Source organism: Melopsittacus undulatus, chromosome 10 (genome assembly GCF_012275295.1).
Source record: "Melopsittacus undulatus isolate bMelUnd1 chromosome 10, bMelUnd1.mat.Z, whole genome shotgun sequence".
NCBI lineage: Eukaryota > Metazoa > Chordata > Aves > Psittaciformes > Psittaculidae > Melopsittacus > Melopsittacus undulatus.
Window position 1 is genome coordinate 5,708,252 of NC_047536.1, and position 14,749 is coordinate 5,723,000.

The 14,749-nt window shown below is 57.1% G+C and overlaps 3 protein-coding genes across 3 annotated transcripts; 1 reads left to right on the plus strand and 2 right to left on the minus strand.

The window, feature by feature from the left end:
* Window positions 1–33: 33 nt before the first annotated feature.
* CD14 (CD14 molecule) lies at window positions 34–2,766 on the plus strand. Its single transcript, XM_005145009.3, has 2 exons — window positions 34–240; window positions 1,133–2,766. The coding sequence occupies exon 2, from the start codon at window positions 1,143–1,145 to the stop codon at window positions 2,487–2,489; it is 1,347 nt and encodes a 448-aa protein (XP_005145066.2). The 5' UTR covers window positions 34–240; window positions 1,133–1,142; the 3' UTR covers window positions 2,490–2,766.
* Window positions 2,767–9,159: 6,393 nt separating this feature from the next.
* Window positions 9,160–10,850, minus strand: SLC35A4 (solute carrier family 35 member A4). The gene has a single exon (XM_005145010.3). It carries the CDS (start codon window positions 10,833–10,835, stop codon window positions 9,888–9,890), a length of 948 nt encoding a protein of 315 aa, XP_005145067.2. The 5' UTR covers window positions 10,836–10,850; the 3' UTR covers window positions 9,160–9,887.
* A 58-nt stretch (window positions 10,851–10,908) lies between these two features.
* Window positions 10,909–11,958, minus strand: LOC115945830 (SLC35A4 upstream open reading frame protein). Its single transcript, XM_031045399.2, has 3 exons — window positions 11,911–11,958; window positions 11,718–11,816; window positions 10,909–11,605 (listed from the first exon to the last, which is right to left on the minus strand). The coding sequence occupies exons 1-3, from the start codon at window positions 11,923–11,925 to the stop codon at window positions 11,408–11,410; spliced, it is 312 nt and encodes a 103-aa protein (XP_030901259.1). The 5' UTR covers window positions 11,926–11,958; the 3' UTR covers window positions 10,909–11,407.
* Window positions 11,959–14,749: the final 2,791 nt, after the last annotated feature.

Sequence of the window (14,749 nt, forward strand, 5' to 3'; positions counted from 1 at the left end):
GCAGCACTCAGGAGCTTGCCTCGGGGTGTCCCACACCCGCTGTGCGCTGCGATCACAGGAGGAGCGGCTGAGAGAGCGCAAGGGCATCTGCAAGACACCTGCAGGCACCAACGTCTCATTCAGCTGCGGCCCCGGTGCAGGAGGAGCTGAGCATTGCGAAGCCTTTGGCACCTAAGCCCTGGGTTTGGCAGCAACGGGAGGAAGCAGCTGTGGGGCAGGGAAGCGTTCCAGTGTCTGCGGGTGAGTCACTGCACAAACCCACCCTTGCTGCACGCTGTGCCCCCCCTGAGGGGGACAACACACACAGCTTCTCCCCAGGAACGTGGTGCAGCCCCTCGATGGCACAGGGAGGTAGGGGTTCATTTGTTCTTGCCTTGGGAGGGATTTGGGATGTGGCCAGAAAGAGTTGATGGAGGCAAGCGCTGGCACAGACTTGCTCAAAGCAGGAGGTTGGAGACCCCTGAAGCCTCGTCACCACCACCCCATCTGGGTGCCTGCATTGAGCTGAGTCAGCGAGTTCTTAGCAGCCTTTAATCCTTGCTTGCGATTTCCCTGTAATCTGTTAAAACTCTCCTGTTGGCTGCACAGCAAAGCCAAGCCTGGTGCTGACCCTCAGATGTGATTTTCTGCTGTCCCCGTGGAAGCTGGTAATGAATCAAGTCACTTGGGTGAGAAAAAGGAAAATATGAAGCCTCTGTTGCAATTTCCTGCTTCAGAATACAGAGCACAACACTCAAAGAAGCAAACAGAGCTGTGGCTCTCCCGTCATGTGGTCAGACCGACATATCTGGCTTCCCTGTTCTTAACTCCCTGGTTTCTCCTGATCCGTGGGATTTCCTGGTCTCTCAGGAGCAGGACTCTGCAGCAGGAAAGCCCAGGCAGGAAAGCACAGAGCTGAAACCCTGCTTTTGGGCTGTGGGAGACCAGTGCCATCAACTCCCTCCCAGTTTTGGGGGTAATAGAGCTTTGCCCTGATGAGTGTGCTGGATGCATATGAAGGACACTCAGCTGGGCAGGAGGGATGAGGGCAGCACTGTGTCCCTCAGGGGTGACTCCTCATGGTCCAGCTCCATGTTGGCTGCACTCAGTGGTCCTCTCAGCTGCCTCTCACCGCTTCTCTCCTCATTTCTAGGTCATTCAACATGAATGTGGCTATTCTCTTCCTCCTGGGGCTGGGGCTGTTGGAGGCAGAATGCAGGTGCTTCTTCAACCACACTCAGGAGCACTGTGTGTGCTACAACCTGTCCCAGGAAAGTGCCAGCAGCATCATCCAGTGCCTCCCAGCCTCTGTCGTGGAGTTTCGGGGGGGAGACCTGGAGAGATATGTAGACTTCCCCATCAGTGACCCGGACTCCTCTGCCATTGAGATGCTGGACTCCCTGGTATTCAGGAAGATCATCTTTGGTGATCTCCTGGTGCCCGAGCTACTCCTCGCCCGAGTGCTGAGGTTCTTCTCCTACACCCACATCCGGGAGCTGGTGTTTGACAGCTGTGTTTTTGAGGGCAGAGGCAATTGGGACAGAATGGCCGGCCAGGACTTGCCCATATTGTCCCTGCGCTTCCACAACGTGAGCTCTGCTGCACTGACAGGCCGCGAGCAGGACTTCTCCAGCCTGAGCAGCTTCCTTGGGGCTCTGCAGGAGCTGTCCATCACCACCTCCCGCCTCACCAGCCTGCCCTGTGCCATCGGGAGGCTCTTCACAGCCCTGCGCTCCCTGGACATGGCACAGAACAGCCTTGGGGATGAGAGCCTGATGTCTGCTTTCTGCAGTGGGGCTTTCCCTCAGCTCCGGGTGCTGAGTCTGCAGCGCAACAACCTGACATCCTACCACAGCGTGTGTGAGGGTGTGCAGCTGCTGCCGGAGCTCCAGCATCTCGACCTCAGCCAGAACAAGCTCACGGCAGACCCATCCTCTTCCTGCCAGTGGCCGCTGTCCCTCCGCAGCTTTAACTTGTCTGATGCTGGCTTGGAAGAGGTCCTCACCCCTCTGCCCCCCAGCCTGGAAGTGCTGGACATGAGCTGCAACCACCTCCACGCTGTAGACATCTCCCTCAGCTCCTTGAAGAAGCTCTTCCTGAGCCAAAACATGCTGGAGGCTGCGCCCTCCATCAGGAATTACCCCTTGTTGGACACCCTGCACCTGGACAACAACTCCATCACGGAGCTGCCGTGGGATGAGATGAAGAACCTGCAGGACGTGGCTGCAGCCAACAACCCCTACACGTGCTCGTGCTCCGAGGCAGGGGGGCTGCAGGCGCTGGCAGCTGTGGGGCAGCTGCAGCAGGGCTGGCCCCAGCACTACATGTGCCATGCTCCCCCTCACTACCAGGGCAGGCTGGTGGAGGACGTGCCGGTCTCGGTGCTGCAGTGTAACAGTGCTGCTGTGGTTGTCCCCATCTGCATCATCCTGGTCCTGATTGCCGTGGTTGGAGCTGTTTGCTTGATCAGATCCAGACCTGGGCTCATCCAATCCTGCCCCAGAGCATAAAGGGGACCCGTGATCATCCCCATGGAGGCTGCAGGGCCAGGAGCTCTGTGGGAAGACTCACAGGACCCCCATGTGCTGGTACAGGGCTCTCAGTGTTCCCGGTTGTTGTAGTTTAAGCCCAGCCAGCAACTGAACACCACAGAGCCACTCACCCCCTGCTGTGGGATGGGAGGGAGAACTGGAAAACAGGTGTAAAACATACGGGTTGAGGTAAGAGCAGTCTGATGATTGAAATAAAAGTAAAATAGAATAATAATAAAATGGGAATAACAACAGTAATGACAGGAACAACAATAATGCTAGCAATAGCTAGCTAGTAACCTACACTGATGATGATACTACTACTACTACTACTAATAGGAAACAGAGAGGAAGGAATAACCCCCTTCCCACTGGCCCCTTCCAGGCAGCTCCCCCCAGTTTATATTTCATATAAAAATATGTATAAATAACTACATATTACCCTCCAGTTTATAGTTGCAGTTTCATCCCACTGGGCATGCCATGCTGTGGGATGGAATCCCCCTTTGGCTGGTTTGGGTCAGGTGCCCTGTCTCTGCTTCCTCCTGACTTCTTGTGCCCCTCCTCACTGGCAGAGCACAAGAGACAGAACAGTCCTTGATCAGGGTGAGTGCTGCTGAGCAACAACTAAAACATGGGTCTGTTATCAGCATCAGTCTCGGACTTAAAGCCAGAACACAGCTCTGCACCAGCTTCTAGGAAGAAAATGAACCCTACCCCAGCCAAACACACCAGTCCAGGCTATGGAGCAGGATGGTCCCCAGAATTATCCCACAGTGGCTGCCGCTTGCTCCTTGTGCCTAGGAAACCTTCATGCTAGTCCGAGGCCCCTCACATCCCACCCCTGCCTTCCAGAGATGTCCCTCTTGGAGCCAGGACTGAATGGGTCCAGGCACCTGTCTCCCATGCTCCTGCTCACTGCACCCAACACCCATTAATAATGCAGGGGAACAGGATCCCCTGTGTAACGCCATTCCCTGCCCTGTTCAGCCTCTGCTGAGCTGGCCATGGCTGCTGGGGAGGTGAGTGCCATAATGGGGACATCACAGGGTGGTTTGGGGGCTCACCTGGGTGTGTGGGGCAGGACCCAGCTCATCCCCCTCTGCCCTGTGTCCCAGCAGGATGTGTGTGTGAAAGCGGCCGTGGGACTGCACAAGGCAGCAGGTAGAGCCCTGCTCAGCACCTCAGGGCCTTCAGCATGAGCCCCCATGCCAGGGAATGCTGGTGGGCCTGGCCTGGGCAGTGGTGATGGGGAAGAGATGTCCTCCCTGTCCTGGTGGCTCTGAGCACTGTGGTCATGGTGGGAGGGCTTGGGAAACACATGCCTGGGACTGGGCTCCAGGCAGCATGAGGAGGAGCAGAGCAGGGGCATGGGGGTGATGTCCCCCACACCAGCCCATGTGCAGTGTTCCCAGGGGCAGGGGACAGCTGTGCAGCCAGCAGTGAGGACCCCCTGAAGCTCCTGTTTGCTGGGAAGGAGGCCCAGGTGAGAGTGGCCAGGACACAGGTAACAAGGGTACAAGGGGCCCTGGGGAAGCAGATGGGAGCTGGGGAGCTCTGTCCACTTGGGACCGTCATGGGTGCTGACATCTTGGCTTGATCCCTGCCCTACACCACTATGGGCTACTCTCTTGTGGGGGGCTGTTGGGGGTTACCAGATAGCAAAGAGGGTTTCCCCCCCAACCCTACCTGTGCTAAGCCCTCCATGCCATCTCTACCCCAGCATGCCCAGTCCCCCTTTACCCTGCACTGGTCATACTGGGATGGGGGAAAGCTGAACGTTAGCACCCTCCCTCATGCCAGGACAGCTGCTTCACTGTTGATGGTGTCTTCCGCTTGGACACAGGACAGGTATTGTGGGTACCACATTCTCCTGCATCCCTGTCCCCAGCCAGATGAGCAGGGACACACTGGCCCAAACTGTTGGCTGGGGGCACTGGGCATTGCTTTCACCTCCTCAGGTGTCACAGGCAGTGCTGGGGACCTGGGGCTTGGTCCTGTGTGTGGTTCTGCTGGTGTTCCTCACCCCTGCCCTGTTTCCTCTGCGGTGCTGGGATGTGGCTGCCACACTGTCTGTGCCTTACTGCCCATGCTGCGCTCTCTGGAGCATGCTGTGCACCACCGTGCCATACCATCCTTGCTGTGCCATGCCATGCATGCTGCCATCTGCACCATGCCATCCATACCAGGCTACCTGTGCTGTGCTACCCATGTACCCCATCTGTGTTGTGCTGCCCAATCTATGGCAGTGTCCTCTGTGCTGGGCCATCTACACTGTGGTGTCCATGCTGTGCCGTGCTGCTGTGCCATGCTGTGCTGTGCTGCTGTGCCATGCTGTGCCGTGCTGCTGTGCCATGCCATCCCTGCATTGCTGGCTATGTCTGTCCTACAGGAGAAGGTTCTGGAATTGGCAAGACCCCAGCTGGCCCTGGTTCCCCTTGGCTACAGCATGACCCTGCTGCTGTGGGACCCACATGGCCCTGGGCCCCAGCTACCCTGCCAGAGCATCATCTGGCAGGTGAGGGCACAGGGAGAGGTGACAGCTCCTGGCTCATCCCACTGACCCCAGTCCTGCTGCTATGGGGTGAGGCCCAGCCAAGGGTTCCAAGAACAAAGGGCTGCCATCTTGACCAGCTTGTCCCCAGGTGATCAGCACCATCTTCCAAGAACTGGAGGCCCTAAGGGGTGATGCACGGAGCCTGCAAACTGTCAGCCTGGTCCAGGTAGGGCAGGAGCAGGATGTGGTGGGCTGAGGGTTCCATTCCTTCTCTGCCAGTGGCCAGACCTTGCTGTGCTAAGGGACATACATTGCCCTAGTGCTGGCACGCAGTGCCCTGTGCCAGAGGGTGACCAAAGCCTGCAGACCTTTGGATCCTGAGATCTCTCCCTTCTCAGCCCTTACCTTTGCATGGCCATGAGCAGGCTGGGTCCCTGGGGAGTGCCAGCATTCCCCTCTTTGCCCTCCTTTGCCTAACGCAGCCCTGTTCCAGGTCTGCAGCCATGACAAAGCCTGGGACCTGCTTCATCCCGATGGCCGAGCCCTGCAAATGATGGATGTTGCACCCCTGGGCCTGTAGGTACCTGATAACCTGTGGTCAGGCAGGTGCTCCTGGGAGGTGGTACCCCAACATTGAGCACATGGGCTAGGCAGGGAGCATGGTGCCCAGCAGAGGATGGCCGGGGGCATCCCTCAGGGAGCACAGAGGAGCTGCATGGACATGGTCATCCTCACTCACTCTGTTCTCCCTCTGCTTCCAGGATGGTGGAGGAGGCAACGGAAGTTGCTGTGTGCGATGCCCAAGCTGCCATTAGTGTGTATGCCTCGGGGCTGGGAGCCATCCCAACACTGTTCCAGGGGTGTGCACAGCAGCTCCCTGCAGGCGGGTGCTCGGCCACACAGGGGTGAGGGATTAGGCAGATAACCCATAGGGAGGGGAAGGGTTTGGGTCATGACCGTGGGCATTGCTGTGCTCTGCTCTCTAGAGCCGCTCTCCCTAGAGCCGGCAGCCTCTTCACTCTCACCGTGGAGCGGGAGCTGGAGGGAGGCAGGCACCAGCGCTCAGCCCTCAGGATCCTGGCATCTCCTGGGGCCACCAGGCCCTGCCCCAGGCTGTACGTACTGGAGCTACAGCTCTGTGCTGGGCTGAGCCGTGTCCCCTACCCTGGCAGCATCCCTGTGGTGCTGCTGTGGGTCAGGGGGGATTTGGTACCCCTTTGAAGTAGAAGAGACCCCAGCATTCCAGCGGGAGCACATGGCTGGGAGTGAAGGGGGTGCCATCACCTCTGGGGACATGGGCTTGCTCTCTGCATGGCTCCCACGGATCGGGGCTCAGCATGCCCAGCCCCATCCCTCTCCTAGGGTGCCCCTTGTCCTATACGCAGGGCATCGGGCATTGGCCACCCTCTGCCTGACACTGGCTGCCTGCCGTGGGTCATGGAGCAGTTGCTGAAGGGGAACAGCCTGACATTCCTGCTGCTCTGTGTGACGCTGCCAGGTACCCCCTGGGATTGGGATGCTGCTTTGGAGTGTTCCCTCCCTGAGGGTTCCCCCCATCTCACCTCACTCCTGGCACTTGGCCCCAGACCACAGTGGTTGGAGGCTGGAAACCAGCTCCACTTAGCCCCATCCTGACCCTGTGCTGGGCAGTGGGAGGTGCTGCTGGGTCCCCATGGTCCCTGCTCAGGGCTTGCTGCTGTCCCAGACACCTCCAGAGAAGAGGTCCTGGCAGCCCTGGGGCTCGCTGAGCGGGTGAAGGGGTTGGCCAGGAGGATCTCAGCCACACTCTGGGACCCTGTGCAAGAGATCACAGCACGTCGGAGGCTGATCCGAGGGCTGCGGCTGAAGCTGCTGGCTGGAGCTGCAGTCCCCGAGCAGGAGGTGGCCCTGGCCCAGCTGCAGAAAGCCCTGCGGGAGCTGCGGGTGAGGGAACCCCCCTGGCCACAACATGGGACCAGGATGAGGGCTGAGGTCCATCCTGGTGTCAACACTATTGTCCAGCACTGAGGCAGGGGCTAAGGGCTCCCTGCTGGGGAGCGAGGCAGCTGGGGTGAGATGTATCCCTGAAGGTCTCCAGCACCCCAGCAAGGACCCCTTTTTCCAGGTGCTGAAGAGCCAAAGGTGGGAGAAGAAGCAGGCAGCAGCAAAGATGCTCAGGATAAGTGAGATGCATCAAACCACTACAAAGATGGGCACTGGTCAGGACATTACCCCCTCATCCAGGGACAACCCAGGTGCAGAAGCGCTGAGTCCTGGCTGCATCCCCATAACACCTCCTGCTCCCACAGACCAGGTCTCTGCAGGGAATACAGCGCCAGACCAGCAGTCTGGGACCCACGTGTCCCTAACTGGTATTAGCCTGGAGGCAGCAGGTCCGGAGCCTGGGGACAGGCAGGCACCCCACATCTGGGTGGCTGATCTGTGGGCAGGAAGCATCACTTCGCATGGTGGGAAAAGGCTGGAAGAGGCCTCAGTTCCTCTTCAGTCACACCACATTGTGCTCATTCTTCTTCCCTCTCCCCACCCAGCACAGGGTGCCAGCGAGAGCAGGCAGGGAGGGGACAGCCAAGCTGCGGTGAGCACAGGGCAGAGTCTGCTGGAGGAGCCCAACCCAAGTGAAGCACCACAGCTCCTGATGAGGGGTGACATGGTGAGTGCTGGGTCCTTGAGTGCCCAGGGCCTGTAGCCCTCTGCTCCAGCAGCACTGGGTGCTCTGGGTGCTGCATGAGCCTGCTCTGCCCTCTCAGACCAAGAGGAGAGCAAGGAGGTGGACACAGGAAGAATCCCGAACTGGTTTGTGTTGGAAAGGACCTTGAAGCTCATCCAGTTCCAACCCCTGCCATGGGCAGGGACACCTTCCACTGGAGCAGCTGCTCCAAGCCCCTGTGTCCAACCTAGCCTTGAACACTGCCAGGGATGGGGCAGCCACAGCTTCTCTGGGCACCCTGTGCCAGCGCCTCAGCACCCTCACAGGGAAGAGCTTCTGCCTCAGAGCTCATCTCAGTCTCCCCTGTTCTGGCAGGTTAAAGCCATTCCCCTTGTCCTGTCCCTACAGGCCCTTGTCCCAAGCCCCTCTCCAGCTTTCCTGTAGCCCCTTTAGGCACTGGAGCTGCTCTCAGGTCTCCCCTTCAGGAGCCTTCTCTTGTCCAGGCTGCCCCAGCCCAGCTCTCTCAGCCTGGCTCCAGAGCAGAGCTGCTCCAGCCCTTGCAGCATCTCCATGGCCTCCTCTGGACCCACTCAAGCAGGGAACCCATCACTGTGTGCTCCAGGCTGTCTCTCAGGGCAGGGCAGCCCCAGGAGCACAGACACTCCAGGGTTTCCCTGTCCTCACCCCTGTCTCTGCAGTGGGACACAGCTCGCTGGCAGCAGGAGGTGACCACGCTGGGCCTGAGCCTGGAGGCAGCACGGCAGGAGCGGGATGCAGCTGAGCGGGACCTGGAAGCTTTGCTTCAGAGCCACCGGCAGGAGCTGCAGAGCTGCAGGCAGCACCTGCTGCAGGTGGGCAGGGAGGGCTGGGAATGCTGCTCCAGCCTGGCAGAGCTGTCCCAGGCAGCCCCTCCACATCCTGCAGGTGCTCCGGGACCAGAAGCACTTGGCAGAGGAGCAGAGGGAGGCCCTGGACCGCTGGCACCAGGTGCTGCTGCAGGAGGTGCCGCATGCCAGGGGCATGGGATCAGCCGATGCCTCCACACAGACACCCTCAGCCAGCACCCCGGGGCAGGGGGGACAGTTTGGTGTCATTGCAGACCCTGACACCTCAGCTCCCTCCACTGAGTGAGCCACCAGCCCTCATACCAGGGGACTGGCCAGCCCCAGCTATAGTGGTTACACAGGGCAAGGCCTCCTCTCCTGCCTGCTCCCTTTGGAAAACCAGCCCCAGGGAGGGTGACTGCTGGCAAAAGGGCTGGGGGGAAAGGGCTTCACCCTTCTGCCCCCCGGGGAAAACCCTGCTCTGCTGCTGGGCACAGGCTGCAGGAGCAGGGTGGGAGGGCTGGTGGGTCGGAACTAGGTGAGCTTTAAGGTCCCTCCCAACCCAACCCAGTCTAGGATTCCATTAATAAAGCATTTGCTGCTCACTGATGAGTGTCATGTTCCTGGTCCCCAAACCTCTGCCAAGCAAGATGCTTCCTGCATGGAGGACAGACACGCATGTGCTGTTGTACCACAACTTTTAATAACTCCAGTCAGAGCCAGCAGTGACTTCTGCATGCCTGATCACTAGCTACAGCATCAGTACAAATTTGGGTGCCGTCTCCCTTCTGGGATGCAAATGACATACTTCCCTCATCCCCCCATTCCCCAACAGCTCCATAGAGAGCAGTAACACCATGCCTGAGGAGGAGAAATGGAGCCTAAGGACAGCAGCCCTTCAGCCAGGGGCTGGAGAAAGAGGTGGGAGAGACGCCCCCAGACACAATGTGAGGCTCTGCAGGCAGCAGCACCCAGCTTTGTGCTGATGGTTGGCACTAGCACCATCCACAGGAGCTGAAACAGCGTCAGCCCAACGCTGGTCTGGCAGCCCACAGCAGAGCTAACCGCTGCAGGAGCACAGGCACAAGAGATGGCTACACTGGGGAAGCAGCTTTAGAACACAAGATACCACACAAACCAGAGGCTCAGGACCCTTGAGGCTGGGCATGACTGATTGCACAGGAATCCCAAGGCACAGAGCTGGAGCAGGCCCGTTTTCCCCCTGGAACAGGGACAGGGCACTCTCATCCTCAGCACTCTGCGCATGCACCCATCAGTAGTGACTCCCCACAATCAGGAGGGCAGGGAGGCTGATGGGCAGAGGACTGCTGTGCTTTCAGCACCAGCACCAAACACCCTAAGGAACAACCAAAGGCTGCCCCGGCACACGCAGGGCAGGAAGGCAGCAGCTACCTGAGCCCGTAGTACAAGTGAACAGCAAGGCCGATGCACAAGACAGCAATGAAGAAGAGGAGGGTGAGCTGCAGATTGAAGAGGGTGACAGACAGGAGGGCATTGACGAGGATAGAGCAGGAGATGATGAAGAGCCTGGTGATGTTACTGCTGTGCTTCATCACCACAGACATGATCAAGCCATTCAAAGCCTGACTGATCACGATCACCAGCACCCAGGAAGAGAAGCCCTCCAAGAAACCACCCTCTGTGCTGCTCCAGAAGTAGCCGATCAAGTTGAGCAAGACCCCAAAGAAGTAAAGGAAGAGGTTCTGCAGGCTGAGAGGCAGTGCCTGGGTCTTCAGGATGGCTTCTGTGTAGACAGCAGACAAGCCTGATATCAGGCAGTACACTGAGATCAGCACCAAGCCCACCAGTGTGATGTGCAGCTTCATCTCGGAGGGGCTGCCAGGGTCCTGCAGGCCCCCACAGCTGTAGCTCACCCCAGCAGCCACCAGCAGCAGGAGAGCCAACCACTGGCGCATGCTGAGTCTTTGGCGTAGGAAGAGGCTGTAGAGGAGCGCGGTGCTGACGATCTTTAAGTTACTCAAGACCTGGTAGGTGGTGGGATCCATGAAGAGCTGCATGTGAACCACCAAGTTGTTGTTGGCAGCATAGAGCAGGGCAGAGAGGGCGAATGGGACAACATGGTGCCACGACACAGCGACTCCCTGCAGCTCCCGGTCCCAGGTCAGCAGGAACAGGAGAGAGAACACCAGCTTTGTCAGCTCGACAAGAACAACCACAGACGTGGAGCTGAAGGGGATCACCCCATCCACCTTACACTGGGTCAGGAGAGGGGCATGAGAGCCGTATATGACTACAGACAAGAGCAGCATCAGTCCCCATGAGCCCCTTCGGAGCACCCACTTTGCAGAGGCAGCAACATTACTAAACATCAGCATTCTCAAGCAGTAGCCAGCAAGGGTGAGCTGCTCTCAGTGAAGAGAGGCCAGACAGACTCGCAGCCTAAAGCTTTCAAAAACAGACCAAATACCATGAATTTAATGAGCGTGATTAAGACATTACCTGCTACATTTCTGATGCAGCAGAGGAGAATGATTTTGGTTTTCATAAGGAAGAGAACTACAAGCTTCCCCTGGAAGCCACACCAAGCACGTTCCTAAGGCAAAGCATGCGCTCAGCAGGAGGGATGTGTGGTGAACGTGATGACACGTCACAGGCAGCCCTTCAGTCCACAGGGGCATGGGGAGAGAGGTGAGGGTTAACAGCAGCTGGAGAACCGTGGGCTGCTGGTGCTTCCAAGCTACTGTACGTTAGTGGAGTGATCACTACTGCCACAATAATAAATACCCCATAACCAGACCTGCTGATGTTTCGCAATGATGTGGTGTAAAGCCCTTTTCCAGTGGAAAAGAACAGTGGCCGTGCCGTGCCTCCGACAGCCCTAGGAATCCTGTGTGCCTGCTAACTAAGGAACATTGTTCTACAGTCACTGCTGTCAAGGGGCTCCTCACTAGTCCCGGCCCTTTTTCAAGGAACTGACATAATCCCGGATTGTCTTTTCCACGTTGGGCACGGCGTAGTTCTGAGCAGCGTAAATCCCTGTGCAGGTCCCGACCATGAAGCCCAGGACGGCCGAGAAGCGGAGCTTGGCTACCAGGTAGCCTGCCAGGAAGCCTTTGAGGAAGGGCGACGCCAGCAGAGAGCCATCCTGAGGAAAGGAGCCAAGAGTGAGGCGGGCGGGCAGCGCAGGGGACACAGCTTCCCTCAGGAGCGGGGCCCGGCCGACCCCACGCACCACACGGGCGGGGGAAGAGCATTACCTGCCCCACGCCTGCGTGCACCTCGTCCTCCACCCTGCGCTGCAGGCTCTCCAGCTGGTCCTTCAGGAAGGCGAGGTCCTTCAGCTTCGGCAGCGAGTCCTGAAGGGGAACACGAAGGCCGATGCGAGACGACGGGAGGGACAACGTTACCTCAGCCCCGGCCAGGCCGCTCCCGTCACCCTGCTCCACTCACCTTATCGTCCGCCATCTTAGCACAGGCACCACCCTCCGCGCAGGCGCTGACGGACGCTGATTGGCTGCTGGCGAGGGCGGTGACAACCTGCGCGCCCTTCCCGCAGCCGGCGCCATCTTGAGGCGAGGCGGGGTCTGCCGCCATGATGGCGGGAGCGCCGCCTCCCCTCAGCGGCGTCCAATGGTGGCTGATGGTGGGGAAGGAGCCCCAGGGAGGAGCTGGCCTGGGCCTGGACAGCAGCACGGTTTGGTGTTGGTGTCAAGTACAAGTGGCTGGACGTGTTTGATTCCAAGTGTGGTGCTTTATCCTGTACCTCACAATCCCTGCCCTGGCCTCAGGACAAGACAGCCATCCTTTGGCCTGTAGCAGGGGCTGGAGGCAGTGGCCTCTGGCTCTTTCCTGATAAAAAGATAACAGTGTCTGGCTTCATGAGGCAGTGTCCAGCCCAGGGGCAGTAGCAGACACAGGAAAAGGAGACAAAACATGTCCCAACCTCATTAACCTCTCTTCCTTTCCTTCCGGGAGCAGGATGTGTTTGCGCAGGCACCTCTGGGGGCTCGTTCCTCTGTGGTCACAGCAGCTCAGATGTCAGAGCTGTTTGGCTGGGCACAGACAGTGGCTGCGTCCATGGTCAGCAGCGTCACTCATGCTCTGAGCAGCTTCGAGCCACACTGGCCGGGTATGGGGACACTTGGTGATGGGAGCAGTGGGCTGGCTCCTGCTCTTCCTGCAAACCACAGCACCATCGGGGATGAGGAGAGAACAAAAGTGACTCCCTAAACCCTTCAGGTTACTACCTAAAGACTGGAGCTGCAGTTCTCTCTCTGCTAAGAGGCTTGGGTTAGGAGAGAGCTGCCCCTAGAAGGGACGATGTTGACCCCTGAGCCAAGTGTGACCAAGCCTGGCACCCCAAAATAACCCTTCATCCCCACTTGGGGCGTTAGGTTGTTTCCCATTTTCTGTTCACCTTTCTGTGAGACCAAAGCACCTCACAGTTGTGCTGGGGACCACACTGCATGTAACACATCACGGAAGATGTCAGCGAGACATGAACTGCAGCACTTTCACCTTGGGAAACAGGCAGTGTTTCCTGCTAGAGGCAGGAATGAGAAGTACATGTTTGAAATGAAGATTTCAGATGCTTGGCTAACTTTAATTAGAAATCGGGATATAGAGGTTTACATATATGTTATCCCAACGGATGCTACACCGGGATTTAAAGGCTTAAGGGTTTGAAGGTGTGACTTTTCAGGCAGAGCTGCACACTAAACCAGGCAGCATGCACGAGCATTGAGACAGCCCTGTGAGGGCTTCTGGACTGCTGCCCGTGCTCATTTAATTAATTTATAAAGTACTTATATATAAAATACATATATATAATGCTATATACAATGCTATAATTATTATGTATAATATATACATTTATATATTAATTAATAAATTGAATTTAGGCACATTCCCCACAGGTATTACCCTGCTCCCACTGGGCCACTGGGAAGAGGCAATGAAAGGAACCTTGGAGGCAGTAGCAGTTGCAGCAAGAAGCAGAGGCAGGTAACTCCTAGCCAGTATAAATCCAGGAGATGTGAGTCCACCCCTCACTGACATCCCAAGCACAGTCTGCTTTGCTTTGCAGCATGAGAAATCATAGCACCAGGCATGAGTGAGCCATTTCCCTCAGCCCTTCACACCAACCCACTTTTCAAGCAGGACTTCTACTACACGAAAGGTGAAATGAGAATACGTGGTGTGAATTAAGGTCCCTTCTTGGAGCACAACTACAAAACTGGGAAAGCAGAACTTGGTGCAGGCTGAGAACTGGGATGTGGTTAAAAAGCAACACTTGAGGGCAGCACAGCCCTGTTGAACGGTGGTTGCTGCTCACCTGGAGCTGGTTCCTCATGAAGGGTGGACCAGTCACCGACCTCACAAGCAGAAGACGGTGTGGTTTTACTAGACGTGTTCGTGAGGAAAATCAGGTCTGAAGCCAGCCAAGAGGAGTCACCAGACTGAAGGAACAAGTTGGCAGTAAGGGCCGCATTTTGTTGTTGATGAACAACAAAAGGTCTCTACAGTTTTCTTGCTGTTCAGCACTGGATCAGAAGCAACACAAACACTTGTTGATCTGTGGTGCCAACATCCATCATAGACCAACAAGAATATGGAGGATATTTCCCAGAAGAGCTGGATGATGGTTTTTGCTCCCAAACCATTATGCTTCCCACACAGAGCATCCCAGAGCAGGGGGCACAGCAAACTGGATGCAGTCACTACTGTGGCCATGTGAGACCGTTCCTTATTCTCCAAAGCAGCAGATTAAAACCATGAGGGAAATGTCTCTGCTGATGCTCCATCACTGGTTTTGTGCCATTTAAAGAAGCAGGAAGCTGGATGCCGTGAGGCATCTTTTAATTGCAATAGTTGTTCTTGGAATTAGTTAGCACTGATGGTGGTGCCTGTATTTACAGGGAACTGCTCTCAGTAGTAATACAGACCCATACCTCTTCAGCCCCAAAACCAGCAGAAAATGGAAGCAGAGGAACTCTCCTTTCTAGTCTTTGTGATCCAGAGTCACAAAGGGGCATCTCAGAGGTGCTGCTCTGCTTTCAGCAGCCTCTTGGGCAATATGTTCACCCTCCCAAAGGATGCTCATGTGCTGACACCAGGCTGGTGATGAGTGCCCAGTGCTCCTGCCTCCCACCATGGCCTTGTGGGATGGAAACGGCTCCTGAGCCAAAACCACTTCCCATCCTCAACCTAGGAAGGTCACAGCAGGTTTGAGCTCCATCTCTGTCTTTTACATGGACTGAGGGTCCATGTAGCTGGAGTGAGCCTGAAA

Bases quoted from the DNA above. Each gene is read 5' to 3' on its own strand.
- CD14 (XM_005145009.3), top strand. From the start codon at position 1,143: ATGAATGTGGCTATTCTCTTCCTCCTGGGGCTGGGGCTGTTGGAGGCA.
- SLC35A4 (XM_005145010.3), bottom strand. From the start codon at position 10,835: ATGCTGATGTTTAGTAATGTTGCTGCCTCTGCAAAGTGGGTGCTCCGA.
- LOC115945830 (XM_031045399.2), bottom strand. The intron at 11,606-11,717 runs GTAATGCTCTTC...TCCTTTCCTCAG, and splicing joins TGCACGCAGGCGTGGGGCAG to GATGGCTCTCTGCTGGCGTC.